This window comes from Calidris pugnax, unplaced genomic scaffold (genome assembly GCF_001431845.1).
Source record: "Calidris pugnax isolate Ruff unplaced genomic scaffold, ASM143184v1 scaffold4, whole genome shotgun sequence".
Taxonomy (NCBI): domain Eukaryota; kingdom Metazoa; phylum Chordata; class Aves; order Charadriiformes; family Scolopacidae; genus Calidris; species Calidris pugnax.
In genome coordinates, this window is record NW_015090781.1 from 1,777,978 (window position 1) to 1,794,347 (window position 16,370).

Below are 16,370 nucleotides of genomic sequence, written 5' to 3' on the forward strand. Positions count from 1 at the left end.
CTGCAGAGCCATCCCCCGGGCAGAGCCGTGTCTCCCAGTGAGCCGAGGGGACGTGGGGGGTGCTGGATGACCCTGGGCTCTGCCCCCCACCCAGCAGCCCCCTCTGCCCCTCTCCCTGCCAGCTCCTGTCCTGCGCTGCCTTAGGCTGTCGCCATGACCCTCACCAAAGGCTCCTTCACCTATTCCAACGGCGAGGAGTACCGCGGCGAGTGGAAGGAAGGTGAGACAGGGTGGGAGGGGGTGGTGCTGCCTGCGCCGGGGTCCCAGCAGCCCCCCCGTCCCTGCCCAGCACCACGCTGGGGCAATCCCTGCCTCTCTCCATCCATCTCCATGTTCTGTCCTCTCCTAGGCCGCAGGCACGGCGTCGGGCAGCTGACCTTCGCTGATGGCACCGCTTACGTGGGGCACTTTGAGAACGGGCTCTTCCACGGCTGCGGGGTGCTCACCTTCTCTGACGGCTCCAGGTGAGCATGGCACCCCCATGTACGCACCCCCACCTTGGGCACCCCCCCTTGCCCCGGGGAGCTGCTGCCTCAGGAGCTGCTCCCGCACAGGTACGAGGGGGAGTTTGTCCAGGGCAAGTTCAACGGCGTCGGCGTCTTCACCCGCTGCGACAACATGACCTTTGAGGGCGAGTTCAAAGGCGGGCGCGTGTATGGCTTTGGTGAGTGCCCGGCAGAGCAGTGTGGCACCCACAGCCCCGCGGGGTCCCGGCTCAGCACGTCCCCCATCCGGCATCTCCTCCTCCGTCCCTCCAGCCCCCCCAGCCCCGGTGGGTGCTGCTCCCCCATCCCATCACTCCTGGCCCTTCCCTTCCCAGGTCTCCTGACCTTCCCCGACGGCTCGCACGGGGTGCCCCGCAACGAGGGCTTCTTCGAGAACAACAAGCTGCTGCGGCGGGAGAAGTGTCCGGCCATCATCCAGAGGGCCCAGGGCGCCTCCAAGTCTGCCCACAACCTGATGGCTTGACGATGCCCTGCGTCCCCCCTCCCGCTGCGGTGGGGACCCCCACACTGGGCATTGGCTGGCCCCGCTTCCCCTGGGACCGGGGACGTGACACCGCTGGGTGTCTCCCTGCCCTCTGCCTGCCGGCCGCCCAGCCTTGGCGGGGCCAGGTGCCCACACCAAGCCCCCTCGCTGAACCCCTGCCAGTGGGGGGACAGGGCCCCCCCGCTCTCCACCCAAGTGCCGTGGTGCCTTCTCTCTCTGACTGTAGCCCTGGCACCCGCTGGAGCAGCCAGGGCCCAGCCCTTCTGCCCCCTTGGGAAGGCTGCAGCCCACCGGGACTGCCAGCCAGCCACGGGGGACAGAGTTGGGGCGTAGGGGCTGGGGCTGGGCCCTGACCCCACTGCCAGGGTGCCTTGGCCGTGGGTTGCTGGCTGGACCACATGCCCGCAGAGGGGCAGCTCCTGGCTCTCTTCCCTTACCCTGGTCCTGAGGCAGGGTGGGCACCCCCTGGCCTGTGCCCTCGGCTCCGGGTAGCCGCCCATCCCCTGGCCTGCCTTGGGCAGGGTGACGTGGTGCCTCCAAAGGACCCAGCCTGCTCTTGGGGCCAGCTGATGGGGCTGTGCCCCCCTCATCCCTGTGCCAATCCAGCCCACCCACTGCCCTAGGGGACATCTGCAGCAGCATCCCTGCCAAGGGGGTCGGGGGGATGCCCAGACTGGCCTGTGCCAGCTGCGCACCGGGAGCAGGCAGGAGTGATGGCGAGCAAGGAGTAGGCTCAGCCAGAGCCTGGGATGAGGGGCACGAGCAGGGCTGGAGCAGGGGGCCTGAGGAGGGGATAGGGGCATGGTGAGGGGGCAGAGAGGGTGGGCAGGGGGCACACGGCTCCCCGTCTTACCCCCCTCCCCCCGCATGCATCCTTCATCTCCCTGCTGTGTGCTCACCTTCACCCCCGGTGGGGTCAGGCTGGCCGTGGCACGGGGGTCCCGGCAGCCCTCGCAGCCTGGGAGTGGGCTGCAGGGGCCGTGCCCCCCCTGCCAGTCTGTGCCCGCACCGGTCCCGTGCCTTGCCGTGACCCTGCCTTGCGCTGCCGCCTGCATGGGCCTCAGCTGAGTAAACCACGTTGCCAAACACCCAGGGCTGTGTCCTTTTTTGCCAGGAGCAGGGACTGGGGCGGGGGGCTGCGTGCACGGGCAGGACTGCAGACACGGGGGGGGGGGAAACAGTGGGTTTATTCCTGGCTCACAGCCCCGGGATCCATTCCTTCCCAGGTGGGGATGGCAGGATCCTGAGGGCTGGTGGGGGACGCAGAGGTGGCCGGGGGGGTGTTGGGCATCCCCCCTGCCCGCTCTGCTCAGGGCAGGAAGGAGGGGGGGGTGGGTTTCTCCTGGCCACATCCCAGTGGCCCCACCACGTCCCCGGCTCCCGGGGTCCCTGGCTCCCATGCCTTCCCAGCGCAGAGCCCTCACAGCCAGCCGTTGGCTCTGAAGGTGCCTCTTAGCTCCTCAACCTGTGTGGGGCTCAGGGGGGGCAGGGGGGCGCGGCAGGGACCCCCATAATAGCCGAACCACTCCATGGCCTTCTTCAGCCCCGGGATCCCAAACTGGCGTGTGACCTGCGGGAAGGAGGGTTGGGGGGGGGGGGTCCTTGCTGGCTCCCTGGGCTCCCACCCCGGCCCCATGGGGGGCTGCAGGGCTGGGCAGGGGGCAGAGTGGCTGCAGCCCCCCATGGAGAGCCCCCCCACGGGGGGTGAGGGCACAGAGCATGGCCAGGCTGGGGAGCATCCCTGGGGCACAGCAAGCTCTTTGTGGCAGGGATGGGCCACCCTGCAGCGCGGTGGGGGCCTGGGGGAGGAGGAGGAGAAGCTCTTCCCCACATCACCGCTTATAAATAGCCAGCAGGGCTCCCGCCGGGGGGCAGGCAGGTGCCTGCTGCCAGTGGACACTCTGTTCCTGGCACGACGAGGCTGGCATTCCCCACCCCACTGCCTCCAGCCCGGCTTGGCTCGCCAACTGGGTGCTGTGCCATCCTGTCCCCCCTGGACCACCCCTCCAACCCCCCCCCCAGCCCTAGGGACCTCCATCCTTTGCCCCCAGCTCTGCCATGCCCCCAGTCCCAGCACCCCGACCCCTCAGCATCCCGGGGGGGCGATGCTCGCTCACCGCCGTGTTGGGCTCGATGAGCCGGTGCTGCAGGTCGCGGGCCTCCTGCCAGTGGCCCTCCCGGCACAGACGGTCCAGCTGGCACAGTGGGGCCCCCAACACATTGGCGAGGGCGCAGACCCCCCCAGAGGCACCTGGGGACACCAATACGTTGGCAGCCAGCTTGGCATCCTGTGCCCAGCCAGCACTTCCCAGGCATCGCCACCTCTCGCCAGCCTCCCCCTGCCTGGCTGCCAGTCCCTACCCAAGGACAAGGACACCGTGCCCCCGGGCCCAGCAGGGGCTGCAGCACCTACCCAGGGCATAGCTGGCCAGCAGGAAGCCAGCCGATCCCGCCAGCACCTGGAAATCCTCCTGCCGTGTCTTGTGGACCATCAGCCCCATGCGGGTGGTCGCGGGCCTCCTGCCAGTGGCCCTCCCGGCACAGACGGTCCAGCTGGCACAGTGGGGCCCCCAACACATTGGCGAGGGCGCAGACCCCCCCAGAGGCACCTGGGGACACCAATACGTTGGCAGCCAGCTTGGCATCCTGTGCCCAGCCAGCACTTCCCAGGCATCGCCACCTCTCGCCTGCCTCCCCCTGCATGGCTGCCAGTCCCTACCCAAGGACAAGGACACCGTGCCCCCGGGCCCAGCAGGGGCTGCAGCACCTACCCAGGGCATAGCTGGCCAGCAGGAAGCCAGCCGATCCCGCCAGCACCTGGAAATCCTCCTGCCGTGTCTTGTGGACCATCAGCCCCATGCGGGTGATCTGGGGAGAGAGATGCTGTGCCCCAGGGTGGGCACTACCACATCACCCCCCATGGGTGTCGTGCGGCATCCCCGAGGCCCATGGAAGGGCTGCAAGTGCCAGCTCCTCTGGTCCCAGCTCAGGGCCAGGTTTGGTGGCAGCCAGCCCCAGGAAAGCCTTGCCCCACTCACGTCCCCACCGCTGTCCTTGATCCCGACGATGTTGGGGTGCTGAGCCAGGGTGAGGACGGCCTCCAGGGGCAGGTCCAGGCCGGTGTTGGCAGGGACACTGTAGAGCACCACGGGGATGGGGGATGCGTCGGCGACCTGTGGGCAGCCGGGCAGAGCTCAGCAGCTGGGGTGGGTTGGGGACAGGAGGCACATGCTCCCCATCCCGCTGTCCCAGCCGGGACTGCCAGTGGGCACGGGGCACGGCTCACCTCCGTGTAGTGCTGGACCAGGGCAGCGCTGGTCATGCCTCCCCGGTAATAGCAGGGTGTGACGACCAGCGCCACGTCAGCCCCTGCCTCTGCCATGCTGACCGTCAGCTCGATGGTGGCCTGGGTGGCTGGGGAGGAGGCAGAGGGGTGAGGGGAGCCCTTGGAGGGGAGGCACAGCCCCCATGCTGCCCGTGTGGGCACTCACATTCGCAGCCCGAGCCGGCCAGCAGCAGGCGGTCCCTGGGCAGAGCCCGGCGCACGCAGCTCACCACCTCCAGCCGCTCCCGGGGTGCCAGGTAGGGGTACTCCCCGTTGGAGCCCAGTACCACCAGCCCTGAAACACAAGCGTGGGCAGGGCAGCGCTTGGGCACGGGAGCAGGGTGCCCACAGGGTGGCTGTCCCTGCCCTCCCTACACCCCACTTCTGGGTGGACACCAGGCACTGAGAGCAGCCTGATGCCAGTGTCCAGCAGCCCCCTGGGGCCAGGAGATTCCCATGGGTGGCACGCAAATCCCTGGGGTGCCCCACAAAGGGCACAGGTTGGTGTGTGTCCCCCAGATGACAGTGCCCAGCCTCCCTGCACTGATGCAGGGGATGGTGGTGCCACCCCTTACCCAGGCACCCTCTTGCGTGCCATGCACGCACCCTGTGGGCTGAGCACACTCCATCCCCAGGACCTGCCCCACACAGCATCACCAGCAAAGGGTTTATTGGTGACTGCAGCCAGAATGTGCCACCCTGTCCCTGGCTGGGACACACAGACCCTTTCCTTGGTATCCTGCCAGTGCCACCGGCACAGAGGGGCCAGCTCCAGCCCAGTGCTGCCAGCATCCAGGGCTCCAGGGTGCCAGGAGGGTTGGGTGTCCCCATCATCCTCCCTCTCTTCCTTGCCCCTGGGAGCACAGACAGAGCTCTCCAGGCCACACCGTGCCCTCTCCTGTCCCTGTCCCTGCAGCCAGGCAAGCACAGCTATGGGGCAGAGAGGGGAGGTGCAAACCTGCAGCTGTGTGTGGAGGATATATCAGTGAAATGCACACTTGGCAGCCCAGAAAGCCAACCCCATCCTGGAAGGATATGCCAGTGCAATGTGCGCTTGGCAGCCCAGAAACCCACCCACATCCTGGGCTGCATCAAAGGAAGTGTGGCCAGCAGGGCCAGGGAGGGGATTCTACCCCTCTGCTCTGCTCTGGTGAGACCCCACCTGGAGTGCTGTGTCCAGCTCTGGAGTCCTCAGCACAGGAAGGACATGGACCTCTTGGAACGGGTCCAGTGGGGGGGGGCATGAAGATGCTCAGAGGGCTGGAGCCCCTCTGCTGTGAGGACAGGCTGAGAGAGTTGGGGGTGTTCAGCCTGGAGAAGAGAAGGCTCCGGGGAGACCTTCTAACGGCCTTCCAGTACCTGAAGGGACTACAGGAGAGATGGGGAGGGACTCTTGGTCAGGGAGTGGAGCCATAGGATGAGGAGTAATGGTTTTAAATTGAAAGAGGGGAGATTTAGATGAGATTCCAGAAAGAAATTCTTTCTTGTGAGGGTGGTGAGAGCCTGGCCCAGGTTGCCCAGAGAAGCTGTGGCTGCCCCATCCCTGGAGGGGTTCAAGGCCAGGCTGGATGGGGCTTGGAGCAACCTGGTCTGGTGGGAGGTGTCCCTGCCCAGGGCAGGGGGTTGGAACTGGATGGTCTTTAAGGTCCCTTCCAACTCTAACCATCCTATGATTCTATTCTATGATATTTACAAGCCTGCACACGTGAAGTGTGTGTGCAAGCACGCACTGGAGTGTGGTGGGAGGAGTGTGTGCAAGGACACACGCGTGTGCCTGGGCATTGGCCGTGTGAAGGGCCCCAGGTGTGTCACCCGAGGGGCTGAGCACCCTTGGGAAGCCGTCAGGCTGCCTGCCCGCTGCCACGCAGCCCCTGGGGCAGGCAGGGGTCTGGCAGGAGCCCGCCTGGAGAGGGGCAGCGCTTACCTCGGAAGGGGATGCTGGCGTAGCGGCGCAGGTTGCCCTCCAGCTGGGCATAGTCCACCTCCTGCATGGGTGAGAAGGGGGTGGCGAGGGGTGGGAAGATGCCCCCGAGGTTGAGCGAGTGCCCCGATCCAGAGGGGCTGCTGAGCCCCCGGTGCTGCCGTGGGGGTGCCCGGCACAGAGCTGCCAGGGTGGGCAGGAGGGGAGAGAGGAGACGGGCGCTGAGCACCACCATGGTGGTGCTGCTGCCGGCCGTGCTGCACGTCCTGCTGAGGGGCTGTTAATGTTTGATGGGGCACGTGAGGGACTTGCGACCCGGTGGGGGATGGGGGTGGTACTGGGTGAGCTCAGGGTGCTCTCTCCCCTCCAGGAGTTGGCCACAGGAGCTCGGCACCCCCTCTAAAACGAGCCCTGGTTGCTTTCCCTTCCGCTTGCCAGCCCTGGAAGCCATCTGTCCGCCACCCATGGGGTTGGGCTGCAGGGCCAGGAAGGGACCAGGCGTTGCAGGGGGTCCCAGGGCTGTGGGGAGTGTTTGTCTTCTCTGGGTGATGATGATCCCTCCCCAGAAATGCTCCCGCTCTCCCCTGTAAAGGGGTGCTCACCGAGTGCCTCTAGTTCTCATTGCTCCCTCCCCAGAAATGCTCCCGCTCGCCCGAAGGGGCGAGCGGGAGCATTTCTGGGAAGGGAGCAATGAGCATAAGACTCAGCAAAAAAGGGGCCGCTGTGTCTCCCCAGGGATGGCTCCAGCTGGGTCAGGTTGCTGTTCTCCCAATGCAACCTCCAGTACGCCCTCGTCCTCCCTGAGTTTGCCCAGGTGGGACTTTGAAGCTCTGCCAGCCACCAGGGCATCCCACAGTGAGGAGTCCCACCCTTGGACCACTCCTGTCCTGGCCCCACGATGTCACTGCCACAGGAGTCCCTCTTCTAGGAGGCAGGGGATGTCCACGCTGCTGGCTAACCCAGCCCCACAGCTCCCCAGAGCCAAACGCTGCTCTTTGTTGGCTTTTATTGACACAGAATCGTAGAATCACAGAATTGTTTGGGTTGGAAGGGACCTTTCAGATCATCTCGTCCAACCACCAACGTAACAATGACAAAAAAACCCCATCACTAAACCATATCAGCTAAGACACAGACAAGTCTTGGCTGGGTCTTGCTCTGTGGAGCCAAGCCCAGCCCCCTGGTCCCTGCCCAGCGCCATCACGCAAGGACCTCCATCTCCCTCTGTGGCTGCTCCTTGGTCTCCAGCGCCTGGCGTGTGTCCACCTGCCACTGCTGCACCAGGTCCGTCGGGGTCTTGCCAGCCTGCAAGAGTGAGCAGAGGGAGGCTGGGACCAGGGTGGTGCAGGGTGGTGGTGGGGCAGCAAGTGGCCCTTGTGCTGGTCCCCACCGCTCACCTGGTTCTTGGCCATCATGTCGGCCCCGTGCAGGATCAGCATTTTAATGATCTTATAGCGGCTGAGCCGCGTGGCATCGTGCAGCGCTGTGTCGCCTTCCTGCCAGAGACACAGCCTGGCTGGGGACAGGGACACCCTGCCCATCCCCAGCCCTGCTCCCCAGCTCCCTGCACACCCACCGTCTGATGGGGATAAGGGACACGATGCCCACCCCAACCCTGGCTGCAACTGCTGGCACCCCAGGGCAGGGACGTGCCCTGCTGCGGGTGCTGGGAGCCCCTGGAGGGGTCAGCTGAGGGAGGAGGGATCAGGGCTGCCCTCCCAGTGCTGGCTGCACGGCCACGGCACTCACCCTGTCCGGGGAGTTGATGTCCACGCCGCAGTGGATGAGATGCTCCACAATGTCAGGGTGCCCGGTCCGGGTGGCAACGTGGAGGGGGGTGCTGAGCAGCTTTGGGGAAAGGAGATGGACACCAGAGGGAATCAGCACCCACCCCTGCTCGCCCAGCACAGGGCCAGCTCTGGCTCCCCGGGCATACCCATGCCCCCTGGCACAGCCCTGTACCCTCAGGCTCTGCCCCACACACCTTGTCCTTCAGGTTGAGGTCTGCCCCGCGGTCCTGCAGCAGCTTGACGGCATCCAGGTGCCCTCCCCGGCAGGCCCAGTGCACAGCGGTGCAGTCCAGCTGCACACACGGAGCCACATCACATCACAAACCCCCACCCCGTGTCCATTCCCCACCCCAGCTGGTCCCCGTGCCCAGGCTGGGCTGGCAGAGCTCTGCCTGTGGCCACCCCAGCCGTGGGGACAGCACAGCTCCACTGCAGGGACCCCAGCACCACTGTTGTTCCAGCCATGCCATGCCCGGAGGCTTGGGCTGGCACGGAGCCGGGGGCAGGGTCTGGCCTCACCCGGTCCCTGAAGTCGACGGTGGCCCCACTGTCCAACAGCTTCTGCAGGATGTCCATGTGTCCCTCCAGCGAGGAGCGGTGCAGGGCCGTGCGGTGGAACTGGGGGATGAGGTGCCCCCTGGGTGATGGGATCCATTTCCCTGTCCCCTCCTGGCTGTACCCCATCCCGGGGCGGGGGGAGCAGCCACCACCAGCAGGCACGGGGGGCATGGCACGGCACGGTGGCAGGTGGGGGGTGGGATGCTACCTCATCACACGTGTCGGGGGGGCCACCATCCGCCAGAAACTTCTCGATGATGTGCATCTTGCCCTGGACGGCGGCTCGCAGGAAGGTCTCTGGCTCCACGGGACCATCCTGGTGGCAGGGTGGGCTCAGGGCTGGGGCACCCCAGGGGTGCAGGAGGGGGGACGACACGGGAGGCCCCCTACCCTGCTTCCCCAGGGAGGTTCCCAGCTGGCAGGGTGACCCAAGGGCTGGCCCGTGGGGGCTCCAGCCTCTGTCCCAGCAGCCCCCCTCCCGCACCCTGGGATCCCCTGACGTACGATCTCCAGGGGCTCAGGTGGCGGGGGGGGTTCGGGGGTGGCCGCCCGCTCCTCCCGGCGCTGCCGGCGCTGCTTGCGGAGCTCGATGAGGCGCTGGATGCTCCCCACATCGATGATCTCCCGCCGCAGGTCCACCGAGCTCTTCCGCACCCGCTCCTGGCCCTGGGGGGAGCAACGTGCAGCACCCCGTTTGTCTTCTCCATGCCCAGCTGTGCCCGGGCCCCCCAACACTCCGACACCCCTCACCTTAACGGCCTCGAGGCCCCGGTTCCTGGGGCCACGGTGTTTCTCCTCCTCCAGCTCAGGTGTGCTCATCCGCTCCACGGCCGGTGGCTCCCGTGTGCCATCCACTTGGAGTTGCTGCGTGGGCATGGGGTGAGGGGTGGGGGGGCTGCATGGTCCTGGGTGGGCACAGAGCCACCCCACCACCTCTGTCCCCAGCCTACAGGATGCCCAGCAGCCCCTGGGCTTGTGCTTGCCCACCCGCCCTATTTGACAAGCTGGGCACCTGCCTGCTGCTTGGCTCTGCCTCGGGCAAGAGCTCCCGGGTGTGGAACCTGATGCCCCTGAGAGCCCTTGGCCACCCTGCTACGTCCCCCGGGATGGCAGGGTTGCTGCCAGCCTCCTCACATCCGAGTCCCTAAGGATGGAGACAGCGCAAGGCAGGTCCCTGCTGCAGCCCGGGCAGGTGGTCCTGCCCTACGGACCCACCTTCTTCTCCTCCTCCTCTTCTGCCAGCTTCTGCTCGATGATCTCCTTGGCCCGTTGCACATCCAGCTCCATGTCTGCCAGCTCCATGTCTGCCCGCAGCGCAGGACCCCGTGCAGGATATGTCTTCTCCTCCCCACCGCCACGGGCAGGGAGCACCCAGCCCTGGCTCCCGATGCTGCCGGCGGCTCCGCTGGCCGTGGGGCTTTATGTCCCCGGCCCCTCTGTCCCACGGCCCAAGGGCACCGACAGCTGTGGCTGCTCCACATGACTGGGGCAGCTTTGCCATGAGCTCACCCTCCTGCTTTCTGGTGGCCCTGGCTCACCTCCCTGGTCTGGCACCCTCTTAAAGAGACCCACGGCCCCCCCACAGGCTGCCCAGGACCCCCACGCAGGCTGTGGGGAGCTGGGGTGCCCACAGTCCATAGCAGCTGCTCCAGAGAGGCTCAGTAGAGCAGGGACACAGGACAGGGTCACCTCATGGGTCCTGTGCCACCTGCCCCGAGTGGTTGGGATGCTCCCCATGTCTCTTGTCACCTCATCCCCATGCAACCAGATGCTGCAGCACCCACCGGCATCTCCCACGGCTCCCTGACACCCAGGGGGGGTGGTGGTGGGGGTTGCTGCCCTCCACGAAGGCAGGCAATGGGGCCCCCCCAAACCTCTCAGCCAGCAGCATGTGACAGCAGGAGCTGTAGCCCATCCACACCACTTTGGAGGATGACCTCAGGTGGGGAGCATCCCCAGCAACCCTGCCAGGGTCCCGGTGGGCGCCTGGCCTCCCCCGCCACGCACGGGCAGCCCGGCCAGCCTCACGTGGGGCCAGCAGGCAGAGCCGGCAGCTATTCCTGGCAGCGGGGACATCATTCAGGCCCCCCTGGGCTTTGCTCTCCCCCTTTGTAAGATGAGGCCGGTGCTTCCCTGTGCCGGGACAGTTAATGCGCTGGGCACCGGCTCCCGGCACAAGACCTGGGGGAAAGACAGATGGTGACACGTCACTGTCACCCTTCGGGGCAGTTCTCAGCGACACCCTTGGGTGTCCCAGCCTCCGGCTGCAGAAACGTGCTGTTTTCACCCAGATGGGCAACGGCAGCTGCAAAGGTGCTCCTGGAACCATCCGACCCGGCCCCGGGACAGACACGGGCTGAAACCTCCAGAGAGGAGCACCCGGGAAGGGAGGTGGTGGCCACCCTCCCCAGCACGCAGGCAGGATGGCAGTGGGACAATGCCAGCAGCTCTGGGGAAGGGTGCAGGGAGAGCACCTAGGGCTGGCGGGACAGGGTGGCACCAGGGAGCAGAGGCAGGACCACCAGGATCTCCTGGTGCCCATGCTGACATGGGAAACAGACGTAGGACAGGCACTGGGACCTCCTGGGGCTGCAGGTGACAGGCCCCCAGCGTGCCCCAGGGACAGGGGAAGGATGAAAAGGCTTTATTGATAAATACAGACTATGTACAGAGGGGAGACATCTCCACCAAGCCCAGCACCACCAAGCCCAGGGCCTCCTGGCCAGGGGGAGCTGGAGCCCAGCAGGTCATGGCCTCTCCCCACCGGCACAGCCCAGCAGCGGGGCCCCAGCTGCACCGACCCCCCCGGAGACATTTGGTCTCAAACCTCTTCAGCAAAGGCAGCACCTGCTCGTGTCCCCAGCCCAGAGGAGCCACCGCAGCCCCACAGCCCCGCACAGTCCTTCCGTGGGGGGGGTCACCCAGGTTGGGGGGCAGCCTGGCGGGTGAGGGAGGGGGGAGCAGGGGCTGCCCCCGCTCTGGCAGGGCTGGGACACAACACGGTGCATCCCCAGAAGTGCCACTGCCCCCAGCCCCCCTCCCTGCAACCAGTGTTGGGGGGGAGAGGGGGGTCAGTTCCTCGGTGGCAGGGGCTGGTTGACGATCACTTGCACGACAAAATCCTTCTGGATCTTGGTCTCCTGCAGCCGCGTGCGGTCAGTGAGCAGCTTGCCCGAGAAGAACCAGCGCTGCCAGGCCAAGTCGATGCCCTCCTGCGCCTGCAGCTGCTTCTTCAGCTGCCCGATGGTGTCGCCCATGCTGGCGCTGAGCCGCAGGTCCTTCCCGGTGGAGAGACGCACCTTGAGGGCGAACTCCCGGCGGGCGTTGGGCAGGGGCTCGGCTGGTTCCGCCGCCTCCTCCTCGCTCCGCTCCAGGATCAGGTTGACCGGAGGAGCCAGGCAGTAGACGGGCAGCTGGTACCGGTTGCCCAGCTCATCGTAGCACTCCGTCAGGGACCCTGGGGACAGCAGGGTGAGATGCTGCGGTTGGGCATCCCCAAAGACCACCCAAAAGGGGACAGGGACACCCCAGGCAGTGGGGCAGAGCCTGCCTTGCCGTCCTTGGCTGGGCTGAGCTCCACAGATGGCAGCCTGTGGAGGGAACCACTCTCCTCTCCAACCTGGGACCCCCATGAGCCCAGATATGGGGCAGCACCCACCCCACCCGCACCCCCATGGCCATTCCTCACCGTGGGGCAGGGTGATGCTGGCTCCATCGAGGATGGCCTGGGCCAGGCTGTGGTCATTGGCCTCCACGGCATAGGCAGCTGCCTTTAGGGCATCCCAGATCTCCTTACGTCCCTCAAAGGCAGGTGCTGTGTCCCAAAACTCATCCCTCTTGCTGCGCAGCTGCCCGTCCGTCATGGGGTAGTCGCTCTTCCACTTTGGACGCTCCTTCTTCAGGGGCTCATTGCGGCCTGGGGAGGGGAGGGGGATGTTCAGCCAAGGGAGAGGTTCCCCCTTGGACCCCAAGTCCCCCATCTCCCCACCCCCAGGGGCTCCTGGGGACCCCTCGCACCATACACAGCAGTGTCCAAGGGACCACCTTGCCCAGCACGGCCAGGGCAAACCTGCCCAAGGTCCCACTGGCCCCATAGCAGCCCCCTTCCCAAGTGGCACCCCTTGCCCCCAGGAGGGACACAGGCTCTTGCCCCCATGGTAAAGGGACCAGTCCCTGCCCCATGGGGTAGCCGTAGGGCCTCAGGGCCCTTTGAGGCAGAGCAGTATTTATAGCCTGTGGAATTAGCCAGGAAATAAGCTGGTGAGTCTGAGTGGGAAGGGGATTACAGGGACTGAGCTGCAGCCCTGGCAGGGCAAGGGGCAGGACTTCTCGGTCCTCTCTGCCCACCCCAGGGTGGCAGGGACCAGCTCTGGACAAGACAGCAGGGACACAGCACCCAGAGGGCAGGGGGATTCACCAGGATGGGGGGCTGCCAGCCTGCAGCAGCTGAACTCAGCAGGCTCTCCATGAAACGGCCCCCAACCTTGTACCCACGTACCCCCCACGCCAGCCCCACACCACCCTGCCCTCCCTACGCCAGGCTGCAGCCCCGTGGGAACAGCCCCATCCTGTCAGCCCCACAGCTGGGTGGGAAGCGTGGGGCAGGAAGGAGCTGTTGTCACTCCCAGCTGAGCAGGGGACAATGAGTGACAACAGCTCCTTCCTGCCGCCCCTCTCTCTGGGGTGACCAGCCAGCACCCTTCCTGCAGGGACGGGACACGGGGGGATGCGGAGCCCCAGCCGGGCAGGAAGGACTCCTGTGCTCGCACCGTGACCTTCACCGCACCGTGACCATCACCATCACAAGGTGATGTCACACACCCCAGCCACTGGGCACAGCCCCCGCTGCCAGCTGCAGGCTGAGCCACATTCCCCAGGCAGCTTTCCCTGGGCGAGCGTGTGGTGACACAAGGCACTACATAACCTTTATTTTGTACCAGCCTCATCCCCACCCCCGTGCAAGACCACTGGAGCCAGCACAGCACCCGCTCTCCCAGTGAGTGCCTGTTCCAGAGTGGGATACGACACGTGGCACCCACCCCAGGGGTCCCCCATGGGGTACAGGAGCTGGGCCACCCCCGGGCGGGACACTGAGCATCCCTGCTGGGTAGCATCATCCCAGGAGGAGCGAGGGCAGCGGGCCGCAGCCAGCGCTGCCGATTCAGCAGTCACGGTGGCGGGCAGGAGGGATTTGCAGCACCGCAGGATAGAGCAAGGTCGGAGGCAGCACCTGCCCCGGGAGGACGGCAGAGCAGCGGTCACGGCCAGCCCCAAGGACACCGTCAGGACCACGTCTCCACGCTGCTGCGGCCACCAAGGCCGGGCAGGCACCCTCGCAGCTGAGCCCGTGGCGCACAGCAGGGTTGCCAGCCAGCACCATCCCTCTGGCTTCGCTGGCAGCAAAGGGAAGAGACTGGCCCCGGGGGGGAGGCAGCAGGATCGGAGCCGCGGGGCTCGGCTACGGCAGGGAGCGGGGACAGGCTGTGGCTGCCCCACACGGGCAGGCGTGCCCGGCAGCCGTGCCCAGGTAGGCAGGGACTTAAGCCTCGTCTATTTATTGCTGCCGCCCAGCCAGGCCCCGCAGCCTCTAATCACCTCCTGCCGCTCTCTATTCCTGGCCCCTTGTGCAACTCTCCACGGCAGCATCGCCGGACAGGTCCGGCCACTCGCTGCGCCCAGGCTCGAGCCAACAGGATCTGGCTGGCAGCCTGCCTGCCTCCTGCCCTGTGCCTGCAGCACCCTGCCTGTGGCTCAGCCCCCCCCTTCCTCGTGGTGCCGCAGAGCGGGGACCCCCCCAGGCAGAAGGCTGCGCCCCAGGGGGTCCCCTGCCCCGGTCAGAGCCTTGGGTATCCCCAGCTGGCAGGTCCTGGAGGAGATACCAGCCAGATGACATCGCTTCCAGTGGTGCCAGCTGGTCCCCCCCAGGCCAGGGATGCTGCAGGCCACCAGCATCCCCCGCTCCTCCTGCTGCAGCAGGCTGGCCGCCCCAGGGACAACGCTGTCACCTCCTGTGGGGAGCCCCAGCAGGACCCCTCGGGAGGGGGTCACAGCAAGCCCCAGCCAGGGCAGGAGGGCTCCTTGGCAGGGCAGCTGAGACAAGCAGGCAGAGCACCCTCCTCGCCGATGGCAGGTCCTCACGCGCTGGGACCTGCTGGCCCGGGGCTGTGTCCCCGCACTGCGGGCGAGGGCAGCAGCAGCCTTGCTTCATCCTCCACGGCCTGTCGGGGGGCTCCCAGGGGCCGGTGGAGCCACGCAAGCAAGGATGGGAGCCAGCGTGAGCACCCCGGCACCGGGGACACCCCGCTTCCCCCGGGAAGGGACACACTGTGAGAAAGCAGGGGTGGTTTTTTTGGTCAGAGTGAGGTTGCTGGTTGGACTAGATGATCCTAAAGGTCTCTTCCAACCCAGACAGTTCTGTGATTCTGTGAAAGCGGCAGCTGCTGCGGACACAGGGGCACCAGGAGAAGACCATGGCCCATCCCAGCAGAGCCTGGCAGGGAGTGAGTGGCAGCGATGGAGACGCAGGCTCCGTGGCCAGCTGTTGCCCGGCACAGGAGGTGAGCACACGGATCCAGATGTTGGGATCAACCCCCACAGCCACGGCAGCCCCGAGGTAGGAGGCAACATCTGGAGACCCCAGGACTTGCTGGCACCTGCACCCCTGGGTGCCAGAGCGTGGTGGGACAGCAAGCTGGGGGGCTGCACAGGGGGCCATCAACCCAATCCCAGCCAGCACCCACGGCACCCCAGGCACGTTGCCAGAGCGGGCACCACCATCCCACGGGAAGAACTCCCTCCCTCCCTCCCTCCCTCCCGCCTGCATCCCCGCTGCGGGCGAGGGCCAGGGCGCCCCGTTCCCGGGCACACGCTTCCTGCTCCTCCTCTCCCGCCGCCTACCCCTGCTTTGCCATAAACACGGTAATTACCGGCTGCGATTGCACCGACCCACCGGGGAGGAGGGCGAGGGGGGAGGCAGGCGTGATTCACCCCCACCGGCCCACGTCCTCTCTGCCGGCAGGTAGCCGTGCCCATCCCCGTGGCCTCCGGGACCCTCCCGGGGAAGCACCTCACAGCACCGGGGGATTCGGCTGCCGGTAACCCCGGGGGCGGCTCTAACACCCCCTCGGGACGGGCACAGCCGCTCCATACCCGGTTCCCGGCACCTCCCGAAGCCCTAGGGGAGCGGGGCCGGGGTTGTGCCCGTCGGCAGCGCCCCGGTGTACGGGCAGCACCGGCCCCGGGGCGAGCAGGGCGTCGGGGGGACACTACCGACCACAAACCGGGACCACCCCCCACCCTGCACCCCCCGGGAGGAGGCAGGGACCGGGCGGGACGCTCCGTGCTCCCCGGCCCTGACCCTGCAAACCCCCCTGGGCGCCGCGGTACCTGCCCGCTCCCGGACGGGAACCCCCGGTGCCCGGGGAGCCCCGGGGGCACAGAACGGCTGCCGGGGGTGTGCACGGGACAGGATCCCCCCCCGCACCCACGGACCGTGCCTCTCCGGTGCCCACCCTCCCCCCAGGGTGCACGGGGACCCCCCCACCCCCGGTGCCCGCGATCCCGAGGGCTCCCCGGCGGGACGGCCCCGGTGGGCCCGGCCCCACTCACCTGCTCGCTTGCGGGTGTTCCCGGCGGCGGGCCGTTCCCGGCGCTGCCGCCCCACGCAGCCGCCCATGGCGGGGCTTAACGACGGCGGCGCTCGGCATGGGGCCGGGACGGTTCCGCGCTGCGCCCGACCGCGGGGGCCCGGCGCCGTGCAGCCGCCCCGCCCGGCTCTGAGCGCCGG

At 67.1% G+C, this 16,370-nt stretch overlaps 4 protein-coding genes across 6 annotated transcripts; 1 reads left to right on the forward strand and 3 right to left on the reverse strand.

The window, feature by feature from the left end:
* Positions 1-78: 78 nt before the first annotated feature.
* Positions 79-2,082, forward strand: LOC106897510 (MORN repeat-containing protein 4). Its single transcript, XM_014958186.1, has 4 exons — positions 79-220; positions 350-464; positions 555-664; positions 821-2,082. Exons 1-4 carry the CDS (start codon positions 154-156, stop codon positions 967-969), a joined length of 441 nt encoding a protein of 146 aa, XP_014813672.1. The 5' UTR covers positions 79-153; the 3' UTR covers positions 970-2,082.
* Positions 2,083-2,159: 77 nt separating this feature from the next.
* On the reverse strand, positions 2,160-6,499 carry HOGA1 (4-hydroxy-2-oxoglutarate aldolase 1). The gene is made up of 7 exons (XM_014958198.1): positions 6,240-6,499; positions 4,482-4,610; positions 4,277-4,404; positions 4,029-4,163; positions 3,762-3,858; positions 3,108-3,241; positions 2,160-2,560 (listed from the first exon to the last, which is right to left on the reverse strand). The coding sequence occupies exons 1-7, from the start codon at positions 6,469-6,471 to the stop codon at positions 2,411-2,413; spliced, it is 1,005 nt and encodes a 334-aa protein (XP_014813684.1). The 5' UTR covers positions 6,472-6,499; the 3' UTR covers positions 2,160-2,410.
* Positions 6,500-7,312: 813 nt separating this feature from the next.
* Positions 7,313-9,964, reverse strand: ANKRD2 (ankyrin repeat domain 2 (stretch responsive muscle)). Of its 3 annotated transcripts, XM_014958339.1 has the most exons (9): positions 9,800-9,964; positions 9,335-9,448; positions 9,089-9,250; positions 8,793-8,900; positions 8,546-8,644; positions 8,221-8,319; positions 7,986-8,084; positions 7,634-7,732; positions 7,313-7,541 (listed from the first exon to the last, which is right to left on the reverse strand). In XM_014958339.1, the coding sequence occupies exons 1-9, from the start codon at positions 9,884-9,886 to the stop codon at positions 7,437-7,439; spliced, it is 972 nt and encodes a 323-aa protein (XP_014813825.1). In that variant the 5' UTR covers positions 9,887-9,964; the 3' UTR covers positions 7,313-7,436. The 3 variants fall into 3 exon arrangements, with proteins under 3 accessions (XP_014813825.1, XP_014813816.1, XP_014813831.1); XM_014958330.1 differs by having other exon boundaries at positions 9,089-9,448; XM_014958345.1 differs by lacking the exon at positions 7,634-7,732 and having other exon boundaries at positions 9,089-9,448.
* A 1,241-nt stretch (positions 9,965-11,205) lies between these two features.
* On the reverse strand, positions 11,206-16,352 carry UBTD1 (ubiquitin domain containing 1). Its single transcript, XM_014958174.1, has 3 exons — positions 16,193-16,352; positions 12,273-12,500; positions 11,206-12,041 (listed from the first exon to the last, which is right to left on the reverse strand). Exons 1-3 carry the CDS (start codon positions 16,257-16,259, stop codon positions 11,656-11,658), a joined length of 681 nt encoding a protein of 226 aa, XP_014813660.1. The 5' UTR covers positions 16,260-16,352; the 3' UTR covers positions 11,206-11,655.
* Positions 16,353-16,370: the final 18 nt, after the last annotated feature.